Raw genomic sequence first — 14852 nt, 5'->3', positions numbered from 1 at the left:
GATCCCCCCACAATATTGAAACCGGTCAGTGAGGTTTACAACAGCTTTCTAAAGGTGGGAAACAATCGAGTGGTTCCCACCAGTGGGGGCAGGGGGGACGGGGGGGGGGGGGGACCTGAGTAAGTATTGCCCCAGGGAGAAAGGGGCATGCCTGGGCATTCCCCCTGCGACAGATTGACTTTGCCAGGGTGCAGTGTTTGGGCGGGCCCTCTGGGGAGTCCCACTCTGGGGATGGTGGGGTATTCCTATTGTGTGTTCTGGGGGAAGGAGAAAGGACCAAGACCTTTCAGGGCAGGGGAGGGGGGGAACTTGGCAATGATCATGGAGGATGCGGAGGGACATCCGGAATCATCTGAGAAGGAGGATGAGGTTGGCCAGGAGGGGCTGGAGGACAAGTCAAAGAAAGAGCCGGCAGATGGAGGATAGGTGATGGCGAGGGTCCGACATACCCGTTGGGTTACGGGTATAGGGTGGATACATGGGTTTGAGTAGGGTGATCATTGCTCGGCACAACATCAAGGGCCGAAGGGCCTGTTCTGTGCTGTACTGTTCTATGTTCTATCTCCAGATTCTCCTAGGACGAGGCTGTGCCCATCAGCTCAAACCCTCACACCATTTCCCTCCCGCACCCCAATCCCCTTCCCCCATTTTCCCCTCGTCCCCATTCCTCCCTCCCATTTCACTCCCTCCCCCATCCGCCTCCTCCTATTTTCTCGCTCCCCCATCCCCTTCCATTCCTCAACGCCCCCCCACCCTCCCTTCCTCCATTTCCCCTCCATCCCCCGCATTGCACTTTCTCCCTCCCCCCTTTACCGCTCCCTCCCCCAGACCCCTTCTTCCCATTTTCTCCCTCCCCACAATCGCCCTCCCTACGCCATTTCTCCTTCCTTCCCCCAATCCCCTCTCACCACCATTCCTTCTCCCAATCCCCACTCACCACCATTCCTTACCTCATTCCAATCTCCCCTCCCCAATCCCCCCCCCTTCCCCTCCCCAATCCCTCCCCCCCCCCCCCCCCAACCATTCGCTGCCCTTCCCCCTCCCATGTTCCCAGCCCCAACCAGCATGTTACCCCTCCAAGGGTCTGTGCAACATCACTGCAGGGTGATGGGCCGGAGTTGGCAGGAGAGCGATGATCACTCACTGTGAGGAAAGCTCTGGTGCTGCTCAGTTTCTGCCAAAGTCGGACTCCTGCCTGTCTGCTGACAGCGCGTCACACCCCCATCCTCTGGACGGGGCCTGCATTGGGGGTGTTTGATTTTGGACCACTGTGCCGGGGGTGGGGGAGCAGGGAAGTCCACTGTGAAGATTAACATGACAGAGGCTTCATATACGTGAGATGCGACACATTTTAACGGTGAGATTTCCATTCCCCCTAGCTGCAGATAGTGACCTGGCCAGTGCCCACACGGTGCTCCTCACTCTTCTTGATCTTTCACATCAGAGGTGGAGGTAGCCTGATGCTTTCTACACTCTGTGGCCTTTGATGCCCTTGGCAGATGTCCTCTGGAGGCCTGGAACACCGTCCGACATACTAGTTTCAGTGGTGTTGCCGTGCCACCCTGTTCTGCCCGCTGCCCTCGAGATGCGCCGGTGTCAGCAAGGAGGATTCGGAAGAACTGGAGCCTGTCGTTGCCTTCTTGGTGGCAACCCCCGGTTGGCCTACAGCACTTCCTCCTCCCCGACAGTGCCAGTAGGGCCCTGGGGGACTAATTTGGATGGAGGGGCAGCTGGAGTAAGCTCCAGAGGCCTCTGAGTTACCTGGTGCTGCCAGTCCTGGAGACTCCACATTGTCTGCACCTATAGTGTCAACACCCTGATGCTCCTCAGAGGCTGGGCCATGGTCTGAAGTGACTTGGTAATGTCCACCCCTGTCTGGGGCCACGTTACTCAATGACTGGGCAATGATGCCGAGGCCCTCAGCCGTGGTCTTCACAGACTGAGCTATGCCCTGAACAGCATTACTCAAGACATGGAGATCGTGCTCAAGGTTTTCCACTAATGTCGCCCACCCAGCTATGTGTCTCTGCACTGGTGGAAAGGGTGGGTAATAGCCGTGACTCCTCTCCTGTGGTCTTCTCGGAGCCCTACTTAGAGGTGTTCTCTTGGGTGGCAGGGGATGACTCCGGACGGCACGGCCTCACCAGATGGTGGTCCTGCGAGACTATGTCAGTGAGGGGAAGGATCATTTTGTCTGATGAACAACTCAGTTGAGACAAGTCACCTGGGTGAAGGGGCAGTGGATCCTCACCTCTCAGTCGGTGACTCCACATGCACTTGCGATTTCCAGGGCCTGTTCCTCATAAGGGGTGTGGACTAGAATCTCTGGGATTCCGCCCCCTTTTCCGTTTAATATGGCCTATCCTCTCCTGCGGGGACAAAGAGAGGGCATTGTGAGCTGTGTGCTTGATGGGTTGGGGTGGCTGTAACAGGTGACATGTGCGAGCACTGCACCTGGACAATAAGGGGTTGTGCAGGTGGGTGCCAGGGGCTTCTGAGAAACAAGTACGTCGATCGGATGTGGGGAATGTGGGAGGTGCCAGCCAGTGGATTGGGGGTTGGTGCTTGTGGGTGGCAAGCAGAACTGATGCTCGGAGAGAGGTGGTAACTTAACCTTGTAGCTATTTAGTCTTTTTCCCCACATTGGACGGCAGTCCTCCTTGTCATGCTGGCACTGCCTCCCACGTGGCACTGCTGACCCAGCTGCTGGTCTTCCGACCTCCTCGGGGGAGGGGGGGGGGGGGGGGGCAGAGCTCCCGACAGGGTCAAAAAGCCTCAGGCGGTCAGCATCGCCAATGGGTGGAGCAGGTCTGTGTGCTGCCGTGCTTGTGTGTTGACTGGGAATGAGTGTGGTGGGAGACTACTTAAAAGTAGTTCCTTCTTGTTAATGACGAGACACGAGTCGAGCGAATCAAACAGCTAGGGAGCCAGGACTGTCAAGAATCTCATGAGGGCTTAACTTTGGCACGAAGTGCCATTGAATACGGGCCGCGATCTTGCCAATGTGATCATCGCGAAACACTCTGCCAAATGCGCACAAAAGTTTCCATTGAATTACGCCATAATCTCACCCAGTCTGGTTCTTACCGCAGTTTCTGTATTTTACAGTCTGGATTCTTCAGAGCCGCAGACAGTAGTTTCACTCCTGAATCTCCCAGATTATTGTAACTCAGTCTAAACAGGGAATAAAAAAACATATTAAATTTGCCATTGAGAAAGGGAGCTGGGTTTATTTTTGGGTCAGAAACCACCATCAGTGGGCAACTGATTAGTTATGATTTTCGTGAGGGGAAGTCGTTAATTGTTATGCAGACAGGTTTTCTGTTCACTTAGAGCCAGTGGGAGTGGGAATGGAGGTGGGTCAGATGAAATGTGGACTCATAAAGCCTCACATGGCAGCCATCACTGAGGCTGTTGGGTGTCCTCAGGTGTGGTTCGTGTCAAAGCCTCCCACAATGCTAGGGGAAAGTGGGATGTCACAGGGAAGCCCCCGGCCTGTCACCTGGGTCAGGGCATCCTCCTCACTTCATCAATGCTAAACTGGCGGTCATGAGGGAGTGGAGGGAGCTCCTCTTCTCCAAGGGCAATAGGAAGAGGCCACCTCATTGTGTAGCAGGGACTCCACTTTATTCAGCATCATCTACCTTCACTGCCTCCCCCTCATCCTTTCTCACAGCCTGCTGTTCCCCCAATGTACTGTATCCTTTCAGTCCAAAATTGAACCTGGGTCCCTGATTTGATTTGATTTATTATTGTCACATGTATGAGTATGCAGTGGAAAGTATTGTTTCTTGCATGCTGTACAAACAATGCATACCGTACATGGGGAAGGAAGGAGAGACTTACAGTTATAGCAAGGCGTCGGGAAAAGAGCAACTTAATACGAGGTGGGTCCGTTCAAAAGTCTGATGGCAGTAGGGAAGAAGCTGTTCTTGAGTCGGTTGGTACGTGACCTCAAACTTTGGTATCTTTTTCCTGATGGAAGGAGTTGAAAGAGAGTATGTCCGGGGTGCGTGGGGTCCTTAATTATTCTGGCTGCCTTTCTGAGGCAGCGGGAAGTATAGACCGAGTCAATGGATGATAGGCTGGTTTGCGTGATGGACTGGGCTACATTCACGACCTTTTGTAGTTTCCTGCAGTCTTGGGGCAGAGCAGACTGGCGTTGTGAGGCAGCAGTGCTAACCACTGTGCCACCGTATCACCCTAATGCCAGAATGTAAAAATTGTGGTAAAATGAGGCACATCAAATGTTAATGTTGGAAAAAGAAGCAACAAATTGAAACCTGGGATAGAGACACAGATATTTACAGCATGGAAACAGGCCCTTCGGCCCAGCTTGTCCATGCCGCCCACTTTCTATCACTAAGCTAGTCCCACTTGCCCGCATTTGGCCCATGTCCCTCTTTACCCACCCTGCCCATGTAACTGTATAACTGCTTTTTAAAAGACAAAATTGTACCCGCCTCTACCAATGCCTCTGGCAGCCCATTCCAGATGCTCACCACCCTCTGTGTGAAGAAACCTCCCATCTGGTCTCTTTTGTATCTCTCCCCTCTCACCTTAAACCAATACTCTCTAGTTTTAGACTCCTCTATCTTTGGGAAAAGATGTCGACTATCTACCTTAACTATGCTTTAATTATTTTGTAGACCTCTATAAGATCACCCCCAAGTGATCCAGGGAGAAAAGTCCCAGCCTATCCAGCCTCTCCTTATAACTCAGACCATCAAGTCTTGTAGTATCCTTGTAAATCTCTTTCTAGTTTAACAATATCCTTCCTATAATAGGGTGACCAGAACTGAACACAGTATTCCATGTGTGGTCTTACCAATGTCTTGTGCAACTTCAGCAAGACGTCCCAACTCCTGTATTCAATATTCTGACCAATAAAACCTAGCTTGCTGAATGCCTTCTTCACCACCCTGTCCATCTGCGACTCCACCTTCAAGGAGCTATGAACCTGTATCCCTAGATCTCTTTGTTCTGTAACTGTCCCCAACTCCCTACCATTAACTGAATAGGTCGGCCCTGATTTGATCGACTAAAATGCATCACCTCACATTTATCCAAATTAAACTGCAGCTGCCATTCACTGGCCCAATTGGTCAAGATCCCGTTGCAATCTTATTTAACCTTCTTCATTGTCCATTATGCCACCAATCTTGGTGTCATCTGCAAACTTACTAACCATGCCTCCTACATTCTCATCCAAATCATTTATATATATATATATATATATATATATATATATATATAAAACAAATAACAGTGGGCCGAGCACCGATCCGCGAGGCACACCGCTGGTCACAGGCCTCCAGTTTGAAAAACAACCCTCCACAACCACCCCTTGGCTTCAGTCGCCAAGCCAATTTTGTATCCACTTGCTTAATGAGATTTTCAACGGTCATAATTGACCTTAACTAAGATCTATGTTCCTCCCCGTCTCTGTTTGGCATTCAATGCTAGCACAAAAATTGGCAACTTGACATTGATACATTCCCCATGCCAGTATTCATGGCAATTGCCCTGCCCATCTACCTTGGCACCTGCCATCAGGGAGCCCAACATTCTTGCAAATAAACCAAAACTTGGAACTGATTCAAATGTTGTGCCAAATATCACAGGAAGCAACATCAGAAATCAATGCAGAAATGTTATGGTCACTGAAAATTAAATCGACTGGGGGCAATTTGTTAATCGTGTATGATGTGGGGGTGGAGAGACCCAGGGGGAAAGTCGAGGAGTGTGGGGGTGGGAGGGTAAGAGGGTAGAACACTGCCTACAACAGATTGGACATGGGGACAACAAAAACAAGGGTCATGGTTACGTCATGGTTAACGGTGTCCAGGAAGGAACACCAGTGGTCCTCGTAAACGTGTACGCTCCAACTGAGACGACGCGGCATTCATGAAGAAAACTATGGTGGAAATCCCCGACGTAGACACACATTGACTCATCGTGGGGTGGCAAGGGTTGGGGTGGGGGGAGGGGACAAGACTTTAACTGCGTATAGGACTCACGGACATACAGATCAAACTGCAAGTCGGGGGGGGGGGGGAGAAATCACACATGGAAGAAATTGAACGCTTTCTTGGAATAGATGGGGTTAATGGACCATGGGAGGTTCACACTCCCAGGAGGGAAGGAGTTCTTCCAGAGACACAAGGTATATCCCAGGATCGACTCTTGTACAGTGAGGAAAGCGGGGCTTCCAGGGGTATCAAGAGGAGAGTGCTTCACAATCGTAATCTCTGCCAAACACTACGTGGATGTGAGGCTGGATTTGGGCAGGGCACAACCCCCCCCCCCGCCCCATGGTGGTTGGACACAGCCCTCCTGGCCGATAAGGCATTCTGCGAATGTACATCACGAGCCATAGACGGGTACGTTACCAACAACAAGAGTGGGGAGGTCTCACCCTCCACCCTCTGGGAGGCACTGAAGTTCATAAGTTCACAAGATATAGGAACAGAATTAGGCCATTTGGCCCATCGAGTGTGCTCCGCCATTCTATCATGGCTGATATGTTCCTGAACAGGCAATTTAGCCTCCCGGGCCCAACCCCCTCAATGTGATCATGGCTGACCCCTGCCTCAACACTCCACTGTCCTGCCTGTTCTCCATAACCCTTCAACCCATTACCAATTAAAAATCTGTCTAACTCCTCCTTAAATTTACTCATTATCCCTGCATCCACCGAACTCTGGGATAGCGAATTCCACAGATTCACAGCCCTTTGGGAGAAGTAGTTTTTCCTCAAATCTGTTTTAAATTTGCTGCATCTTATTCGAAGATCATGATGTCTCGTTTTAGAATGCCCCACAAGAGCAAATATCAGCTCCACGTCTACGTTACCCATACCTTTTAGCATCTTGTAAACCTCAATTGGATCTCCCCTCATTCTTCTAAACTCCAGAGAGTATCTGTCTAAACTGTTCAATCTCCCCTCACACGACAAATCCCTCGGGCTGGATTCTCCGATCCTGTAGCTATGTCCGTAGGATCCTTCTGGTCTCAGAACCAGAAAGTCAGCGCCTCCCTAGCACCGATCCGCCATCCGGTGGGGGACTAGCAGCCGTGGGGCGTAAAGCCCGGCTTTACCTGCGGATACGGACTCAAAACGGCCGGGGCTGTGGCCGCGCATGCAAACACGCGGTGTACGACATGGTGCCAGCCCCGCGCAGACCAGGTATGCCAAAATCTTCCCCCCGTAACTAGCCTTGCCACCCCCGGACCAGCCCCACCAGTCCCCCAGCCCTTTCGCAGCCCTCTATGCCAGTGGAACGGCTCCCCCACCCCCGCCCCTGACTGTGGCGGCGCTGAACACAATCCGCAGCCGCCGCGCAAGGCTCCCAAACGGTGTGAGCACGCGCCAGCGGCATCGTCGGGGACTCAGCCCATCGGGGGCGGAGCACTGGGGGAGGGCCTCAGATGACATCCTGAGGCCGTCCGTACGGAGTGCGGCGTATTCCCCGTGTACGCCATTTTGCTCGGGGCGGAGCATCGCAAAAGCGGCGCCGCCCCCGATTCCAACGTAAACGTGGATTCTCCGACCGATGGCCAAACGTGATTTCGGCCTCGGCGATTGGAGAATCCCGCCCCACATCTCTGGAATCTAGTGAACCCCCTCTAAACTGCCTCCAATGCCGCCAAGTCCAGACCAAATTTATCTGCCTGGGGATCCTGCTAGGCTGGCGGTCAGCAGCATTGCCCAAAGCTGCAGACTGGCTGTCCCACCTGGATAAATCTCTCAGGCTGGAAAAGATCAAATTTGCAGACCTTGGGGTCGGAAGACGACTTTCACAGGACGTGGAAGCCGTTCGGCAACTTGTTCCAAGACCGATTCATAGCCAACAACCAGCAGAGTAAGGGGTGGTGGTGGTGGGTAGGGGGGAGGGGGGGGCGGAGGGGGAAGGAGACACAAATGAACCACGGGGCAAAGAGGAGACGGAGAGGTGAGGGGTAGGAGAGAGCAAAAGCACACAAAAAGAATGAGAGGGACAAGGGACAAAGCCACAGGGGTCTGGTCTGAGGGCAAGCTGAAGCCCAAACCAAACTGAAAATAGACACAGAACATGCAGTGCAGAAGGATGCCATTCGGCCCATCGAGTCTGCACCGACCCACTTAAGCCCTCACTTCCACCGTATCCCCGTAACGCAATAACCCCTCCTACAATTTTGGTCACTAAGGGCAATTTAGCATGACCAATCCATCTAACCTGCACGTCTTTGGACTGTGGGAGGAAACCGGAGCACCCAGAGGAAACCCATGCAGACATGGGGAGAATGTGCAGACTCCGCATAGTGACCCAGTGGGGAATCGAACCTGGGACCCTGACTCTGTGAAGCCACAGTGCTAGCCACTTGTGCTACCGTGATGCTCCTAATATGAATACGTGCTCTCTGCTCGGGCTATTTAGGGATTGTAACATATGTATGCCGGCTAAAGGGGGCTCACTGCCAAAGTGGGAGGGTAGCTACCTGCTTTTACATGTATGGGTTAGTTTCTGGGTTTTTTTCTCATAAATTGTTAAATATAAGATGTGACAAGTCAATAAAATATATATATTTTTTTAAATAGTGTTTGATGGGATCTCACCTGCACATAGTACACCTCACCCCATTGTCCTTTTAACTGAATGGAAAAGAAAACAGTGAGCAGTGTCGATTGGTAAGAAAATTCACTATCAGGAATATCAGGAAATCAGGGATAGTAAGGTGAAAAAGTCACTGATAGGAGTAGTCTATAGGCCACCAAATAGTAACACTGCGGTGGGGCGGGTAATAAACAAAGAAATAACTGATGCATGTAGAAATGGTACAGCAGTTATCAGGGGGATTTTAATCTACATGTCGATTGGTTTAACCAGGTCAGTCAAGGCAGCTTTGAGGAGGAGTTTGCAGAATGTATCCGCGATAGTTCCCTAGAACAGTATGTAGTGGGACCTATGAGGGAACAAGCGATCCGAGATCTGGTCCTGTGTATCGAGACAGGATTAATTAATGATCTCATAGTTAGGGATCCTCTCAGAAGGAGTGATCACAATATGCTGGAATTCAAAATACAGATGGAGGGTGAGAAGGTAAAATGAAACACTAGTGTTTTGTACTTAAACAAAGGAGATTACAATGGGATGAGAGAAGAGCTGGCTAAGGTAGACTGGGAGCAAAGACTTTATGGTGAAACAGTTGAGGGACAGTGGAGAACCTTCCAAGCGATTTTTCACAGTGCTCAGCAAAGGTTTAAACATAAGAACATAAGAACTAGGAGCAGGAGCAGGAGAAGGCCATCTGGCCCCTCGAGCCTGCTCCGCCATTCAATTAGATCATGGCTGATCTTTTGTGGACTCAGCTCCACTTTCCGGCCCGAACACCATAACCCTTAATCCCTTTATTCTTCAAAAAACTATCTTTATCTTAAAAACATTTAATGAAGGAGCTTCAACTGCTTCACTGGGCAGGGAATTCCATAGATTCACAACCCTTTGGGTGAAGAGGTTCCTCCTAAACTCAGTCCTAAATCTACTTCCCCTTATTTTGAGCTATGCCCCCTAGTTCTGCTTTCACCCGCCAGTGGAAACAACCTGCCCGCATCTATTCCCTTCATAATTTTATATGTTTCTATAAGATCCCCCCTCATCCTTCTAAATTCCAACGAGTACAGTCCCAGTCTACTCAACCTCTCCTCGTAATCCAACCCCTTCAGGTCTGGGATTAATCTAGTGAATCTCCTCTGCACAGCCTCCAGCGCCAGTACGTCCTTTCTCAAGTAAGGAGACCAAAACTGAACATAATACTCCAGGTGTGGCCTCACTAACACCTTATACAATTGTAGCATAACCTGCCTAGTCTTAAACTCCATCCCTCCAGCAATGAAGGACAAAATTCAATTTGCCTTCTTAATCACCTGTTGCACCTGTAAACCAACTTTGTAAACCAACTTTATACCGACAAAAAGGAAGGACGGTAGAAAGAGGGAAAATCGACCATGGATATCAAAAGAAATAATGGAGAGGATCAAATTGAAGGAAAAAGCATACAAAGTGGCAAAGATTAGGGGGAGACAAGAGGGTTGGGGAATCTTTAGGGGACAACAGGAAGCTACGAAAAAACTATAAAGAGTGAAATAGATTATGAGAGTAAATTTGCGCAGAATATAAAAATAGACAGTAAAAGTTTCTACAATATGTAAAACAAAAAAGAGTGGCTAAGGTAAATATTGGTCCTTTCGAGGATGAGAAGGGAGATTTAATAATGGGAGATGAGGAAATGGCTGAGGAACTGAACGGGTGTTTTGGGTCGGTCTTCACAGTGGAAGACACAAATAACATGTCAGTGACTGATGGAAATGAGGCTGTGACAGGTGAGGACCTTGAGACGATTGTTATCACTGAGGAGGTAGTGATGGGCAAGCTGATGGGGATAAAGGTAGACAAGTCTCCTTGCCCTGATGGAACGAGATGGCTAAGGAAATTACAAATGCACTAGTGATAATTTACCAAAATTCACTAGACTCTGGGGTGGTCCCGGCGGATTGGAAATTAGCAAACGTGACACCACTGTTTAAAAAATTAGGTAGGCATAAGTGGGTAATTATAGACCAGTTTGCTTAATTTCGGTAGTAGGGAAGATGCTGGAATCTATCATCAAAGAAGAAATAGTGAGGCATCTGGATGGGACTTAGACAGACGCAGCATGGGTTCACAAAAGGGCAGGTCGTCCCAAACTCATTTGGAGGAATTCTTTGAGGACATTACCAGTGCGGTAGACAACGGGGAGCCAATGGATTTGGTATGTCTGGATTTCCAGAAAGCTTTGGACAAGATGCCATACAAAGGTTGCTGCATAAGATAAAGATGCATGGCATTAATGGTAAAGTAGTCGCATGGATAGAGGATAGGTTAATTAATAGAAAGCAAAGAGTGGGGATTAATGGGTGTTTCTCTGGTTGCCAATCAGTAGCTAGTAGTGTCCCTCAGGGATCAGTGATGGGCCCACAATTGTTCACAATTTACATAGATGATTTGGAGTTGGGGTCCAAGGGCAATGTGTCCAAGTTTGCAGAAGACACGAAGATGAGTGGTAAAGCAAAAAGTGCAGAGGATACCGGAAGTCTGCAGAGGGATTTGGATAGTTTAAGTGGGCTAGGGTCTGGCAGATGGAATACAATGTTGACAAATGTGAGGTTATCCATTTTGGTAGGAATAATAGCAAAAGGGATTATTATTTAAATGATAAAATATTAAAACATGCTGCTGTGCAGAGAGACCTTGGTGTGCTAGTGCATAAGTCGCAAAAAGTTAGTTTACAGGTGCAACAGGTGATTAAAAAGGCGAATGGAGTTTTGTCCTTCATTGCTAGAGGGATGGAGATTAAGACTAGGGTGGTTATGCTGCAACTGTATAAGGTGTTAGTGAGGCCACACCTGGAGTATTGTGTTCAGTTTTGGTCTCCTTACCTCAGAAAGGACGTACTGGTGCTGGAGGGTGTGCAGAGATTCACTAGGTTAATCGCAGAGTTGAGGGGGCTGGATTACAAGGAGAGGTTGAGTAGACTGGGACTGTACTCTTTGGAATTTAGAAGGATGCAGGGGGATCATATAGAAACATATAAAATTATAAAGGGAATAGATAGGAGAGATGTGGGCAGGTTGTTTCCACTGGCTGGTGAAAGCATAGCCTCAAAATAAGGGGAAGTAGATTTAGGACTGAGTTTAGGAGGAACTTCTTCACCCAAAGGGTTGTGAATCCATGGAATTCCCTGCCCAACGTGGCAGTTGAGGCTCGTTCATTAAATGTTTTCAAGATAAAGATAGATAGTTTTTGAAAGAATAAAGGGTTATGGTGTTCGGGCAGGTAGGTGGAGCCGAGTCCACAAAAGATCAGCCATGATTTCATTGAATGGCGGAGCAGGCTCGAGGGGCCAGATGGCCTACTCCTGCTTCTAGTTCTTATCACTGCTTTGAGCACTGGTAAAAACCACTTTCACCACTCTCAGTATTTACTACATCAGAGTTGTCGATGTGCAGCCTATAAATGTTCTACAGTCTGGTCTCATTCCCCGATGATGAGAATTACCCGCCTGCGCTCAGTGACTGGACTTATCAAGTTTTGGAGAACTCATCTCATTTCTGCTATTGCTTAAATCTGGGATTTTATAGAACTGCCACGATTTTCTGAGAGTTAAATGAGAAAGTAGCCATCTCCAATGCTGCAATAACTCAGTATAATACCTTGAAGTGAGGTATTGTGAAACAGAGCTAACTGCTGCTGTAAAATCCATCCCCCTGGATTTCATACAAGGAAAGATTATTCTGCCCCGTTACAAGGTTACAATGCTCTTCTTCTGCTGGTTTATTGGGATGGGGTGTCTCCTATTTTATTACATTATTTTTATCTGCACTGGTATTTAATATGTTCAAAATATGTATACTATGTTTTTTCTTGTAAACAGATATCGTTTTATTTGATCTCAATTCCACGGTCTTAACTCTTTGAGAGTCACCACAAAGTAAACCAATAAATTGCTGATAAAGACACCATTCTTAAATTTCCAACTTGGAACTTTGAACAGTTTTCCTGACTCTGCTTCACTTTCCTTGAATTGGAAGTGTTTTGCTTCTATAACATAGTGAATGGTTTCTTTACAATGGAAATTCCAGCTATGGTACCAAACAAACAGTTACCTCAGCTCCTGGCATTTGTGCAGAACAGATATCAACTGCTGGAGTCCTTCACACTGAATGAGGCATTCTCCCAGATCGAGGTGTTTTACTGTATCACAGAGCCCAATGACATGAGACAGGACCGCACAGTCAATCGGGGTCAGTCGCAATTCACTGAAGGTGAGTGTTTTCACAGGTCCCACTGTGTTCTGAGTCAGTGTTTTATTCTGAGACTCAAACAGGTAGTGGAATGTGTTCAGGAGGTTCCTTTTACCACTTTCACTCTCTGTATTTCCAATCTGTCCTTCAACCTTCTCCTTCACCCAGTCAATCACTCGGCAGGTTGTTTGATGAAGAAATTTACCCAGAAACTCCTCCAGGGGCCAAGCTGCCTGTGGGGAGGAGAGGCCAGCAACAAAACGGAGAAATATCTCAAATTGTGCACCTTCCTTGTCGTAGGCGTCACTGAGGAGTTTCCCAATGTCCCCAGGATTTGGAGTCAGGAATTGTGCGAGTGCAGCTACAAACTCTTGGATGGTGAGGTGTGGGAATGTGTAAACCACACTCTGGACAGAATCATCTCTCTCCAAAAGTTCCATCAGGAACCCAGACAGGAACTGGGAAGGTTGCAGATTGGACTTGATCAAATCTCCATTTCTGAACACAATCTTCTTCTCGGAGACTCCTGTGAAGGCCATCTCACCAAGCTTCAGAAACACATCACGGGGGCTTTCAATCTCTCGGCCATGGTTTTTCAGAATGTTGTAAATATAGTAGGAATATAGTTGGGTGATGGTCTTGGGAACTTGCTGCTGTTTCCTGTCTCTTTGTGTGAAGAAGGGACCCAGTGACAGACCGAGGATCCAGCAGTAGGAAGGGTTGTAGCACATGGTGTACAGGATCTCGTTCTCCTCCACATGTTTGAAAACAGCTGCTGCCACCGTCTGATCATCAAAAAACTTGTTGAAATATTCCTTTTGTTCTTCATGATTAAATCCCAGGATTTCAGCCCAGACACTGACCTCAGCCTTTTCCAATAAATGTAATGCAGTGGGGCGGCTGGTCACTAGCACTGAACATCCTGGGAGCAGCTTGTGCTGTATTAAACTGTACACAATGTCAGAAACTTCACATTGGCATTCGGGATCTGTGCACATGGACTGAAGTTCTGTATTTTTAGCAAAATCAATCCTGTCCTTGAATTCATCCAAACCATCGAATATAAACAGCAATCTTTCTGAAATCTCCCAGAGCTCTCCCAGAACATTCCCAAAATAAGGATACTGATCCAGTATCAGATTCCTCAGGTTTATTCTACAGTTAATCGTGTTCAAATCCCGGAATTTGAAACTGAAAACAAATTGAAAGTGCGAGTATATTTTCCCCGTGGCCCAGTCATAAACAATCTTTTGTACCATTGTTGTTTTTCCAATTCCCGGGACTCCACTCACTGCGGCTGAACTCCCAGATTTGGATTTTCTCTGGGAAAAGCTGCTCTGGAACAATTGATCAGTTCGGATTTTTTCCAGTTCTCTCCGGAGATGTTTCTTTCTCCACTCTTCATGGTGTTGGCCTCTTGCCAGCAGTTCATGTTCTACAAGTGTCCGATCTCGAACAGTAGAAATGATCGTCAGCTCAGCATATCGATCAACCAGCTGGAAAATCTTAACCTTCTCCTTTATTAGGATAGTGTTCACTCTCAGTGTTTCAGTTTGTACCCGGAGTGTCTCCTTGTGTTTCTGCTGAACATCTACAATCGGAACAGACAGAAAATGGTTCTCAATGTTAGTTCTATTAATATGACAAAATCAATGCTATCTCACTGAATAGACAGATTTAATTCAGTTTCTGTTGAACTTTGTGCAGAAAATAAAATTCAGATATTGTAAACCTCACCTTAAAGGTGAGGAACTTCCAAGGCAAATGTCTAATCTTTACTTCACATGGAGATTTTGCAACGGTGATAGTTTCCCTCTGAAGGGTAATACTTCCCAATCTGCCTTTACTTTCGACATCCTATTACAAAACCACCTTTGTTATCCAACCGTATTTACTGGTTGATCAATCTGTGTAACCATGTTAATCATCCAGAGAAATGGGGGGGGGGGGGGGGGAGGTGAGTGACAGTAATTATTCAGTATCCTGCCTTCAGCAGATTACCGTTGATATTGAGCACAATCTTCCGGCC

At 48.1% G+C, this 14852-nt stretch overlaps 1 protein-coding gene across 1 annotated transcript in view; it reads right to left on the bottom strand.

Annotated features, from left to right (window-relative positions):
- LOC119968004 overlaps nt 1-14852 on the bottom strand; it is a 185773-nt gene that overhangs the window by 8726 nt on the left and 162195 nt on the right. Inside the window, exons 20-21 of the mRNA XM_038801105.1 lie at nt 12686-14414; nt 3088-3174 (exon numbers count right to left, since the gene is read on the bottom strand). Coding sequence (XP_038657033.1) covers nt 3088-3174; nt 12686-14414 — 1816 coding nt within the window. The remainder of the gene's footprint in view (nt 1-3087; nt 3175-12685; nt 14415-14852) is intronic.

Source organism: Scyliorhinus canicula, chromosome 6 (genome assembly GCF_902713615.1).
Source record: "Scyliorhinus canicula chromosome 6, sScyCan1.1, whole genome shotgun sequence".
NCBI lineage: Eukaryota > Metazoa > Chordata > Chondrichthyes > Carcharhiniformes > Scyliorhinidae > Scyliorhinus > Scyliorhinus canicula.
Note: the sequence above shows the minus strand (reverse complement) of the source record. Positions and strands in the feature narration are given on the sequence as shown.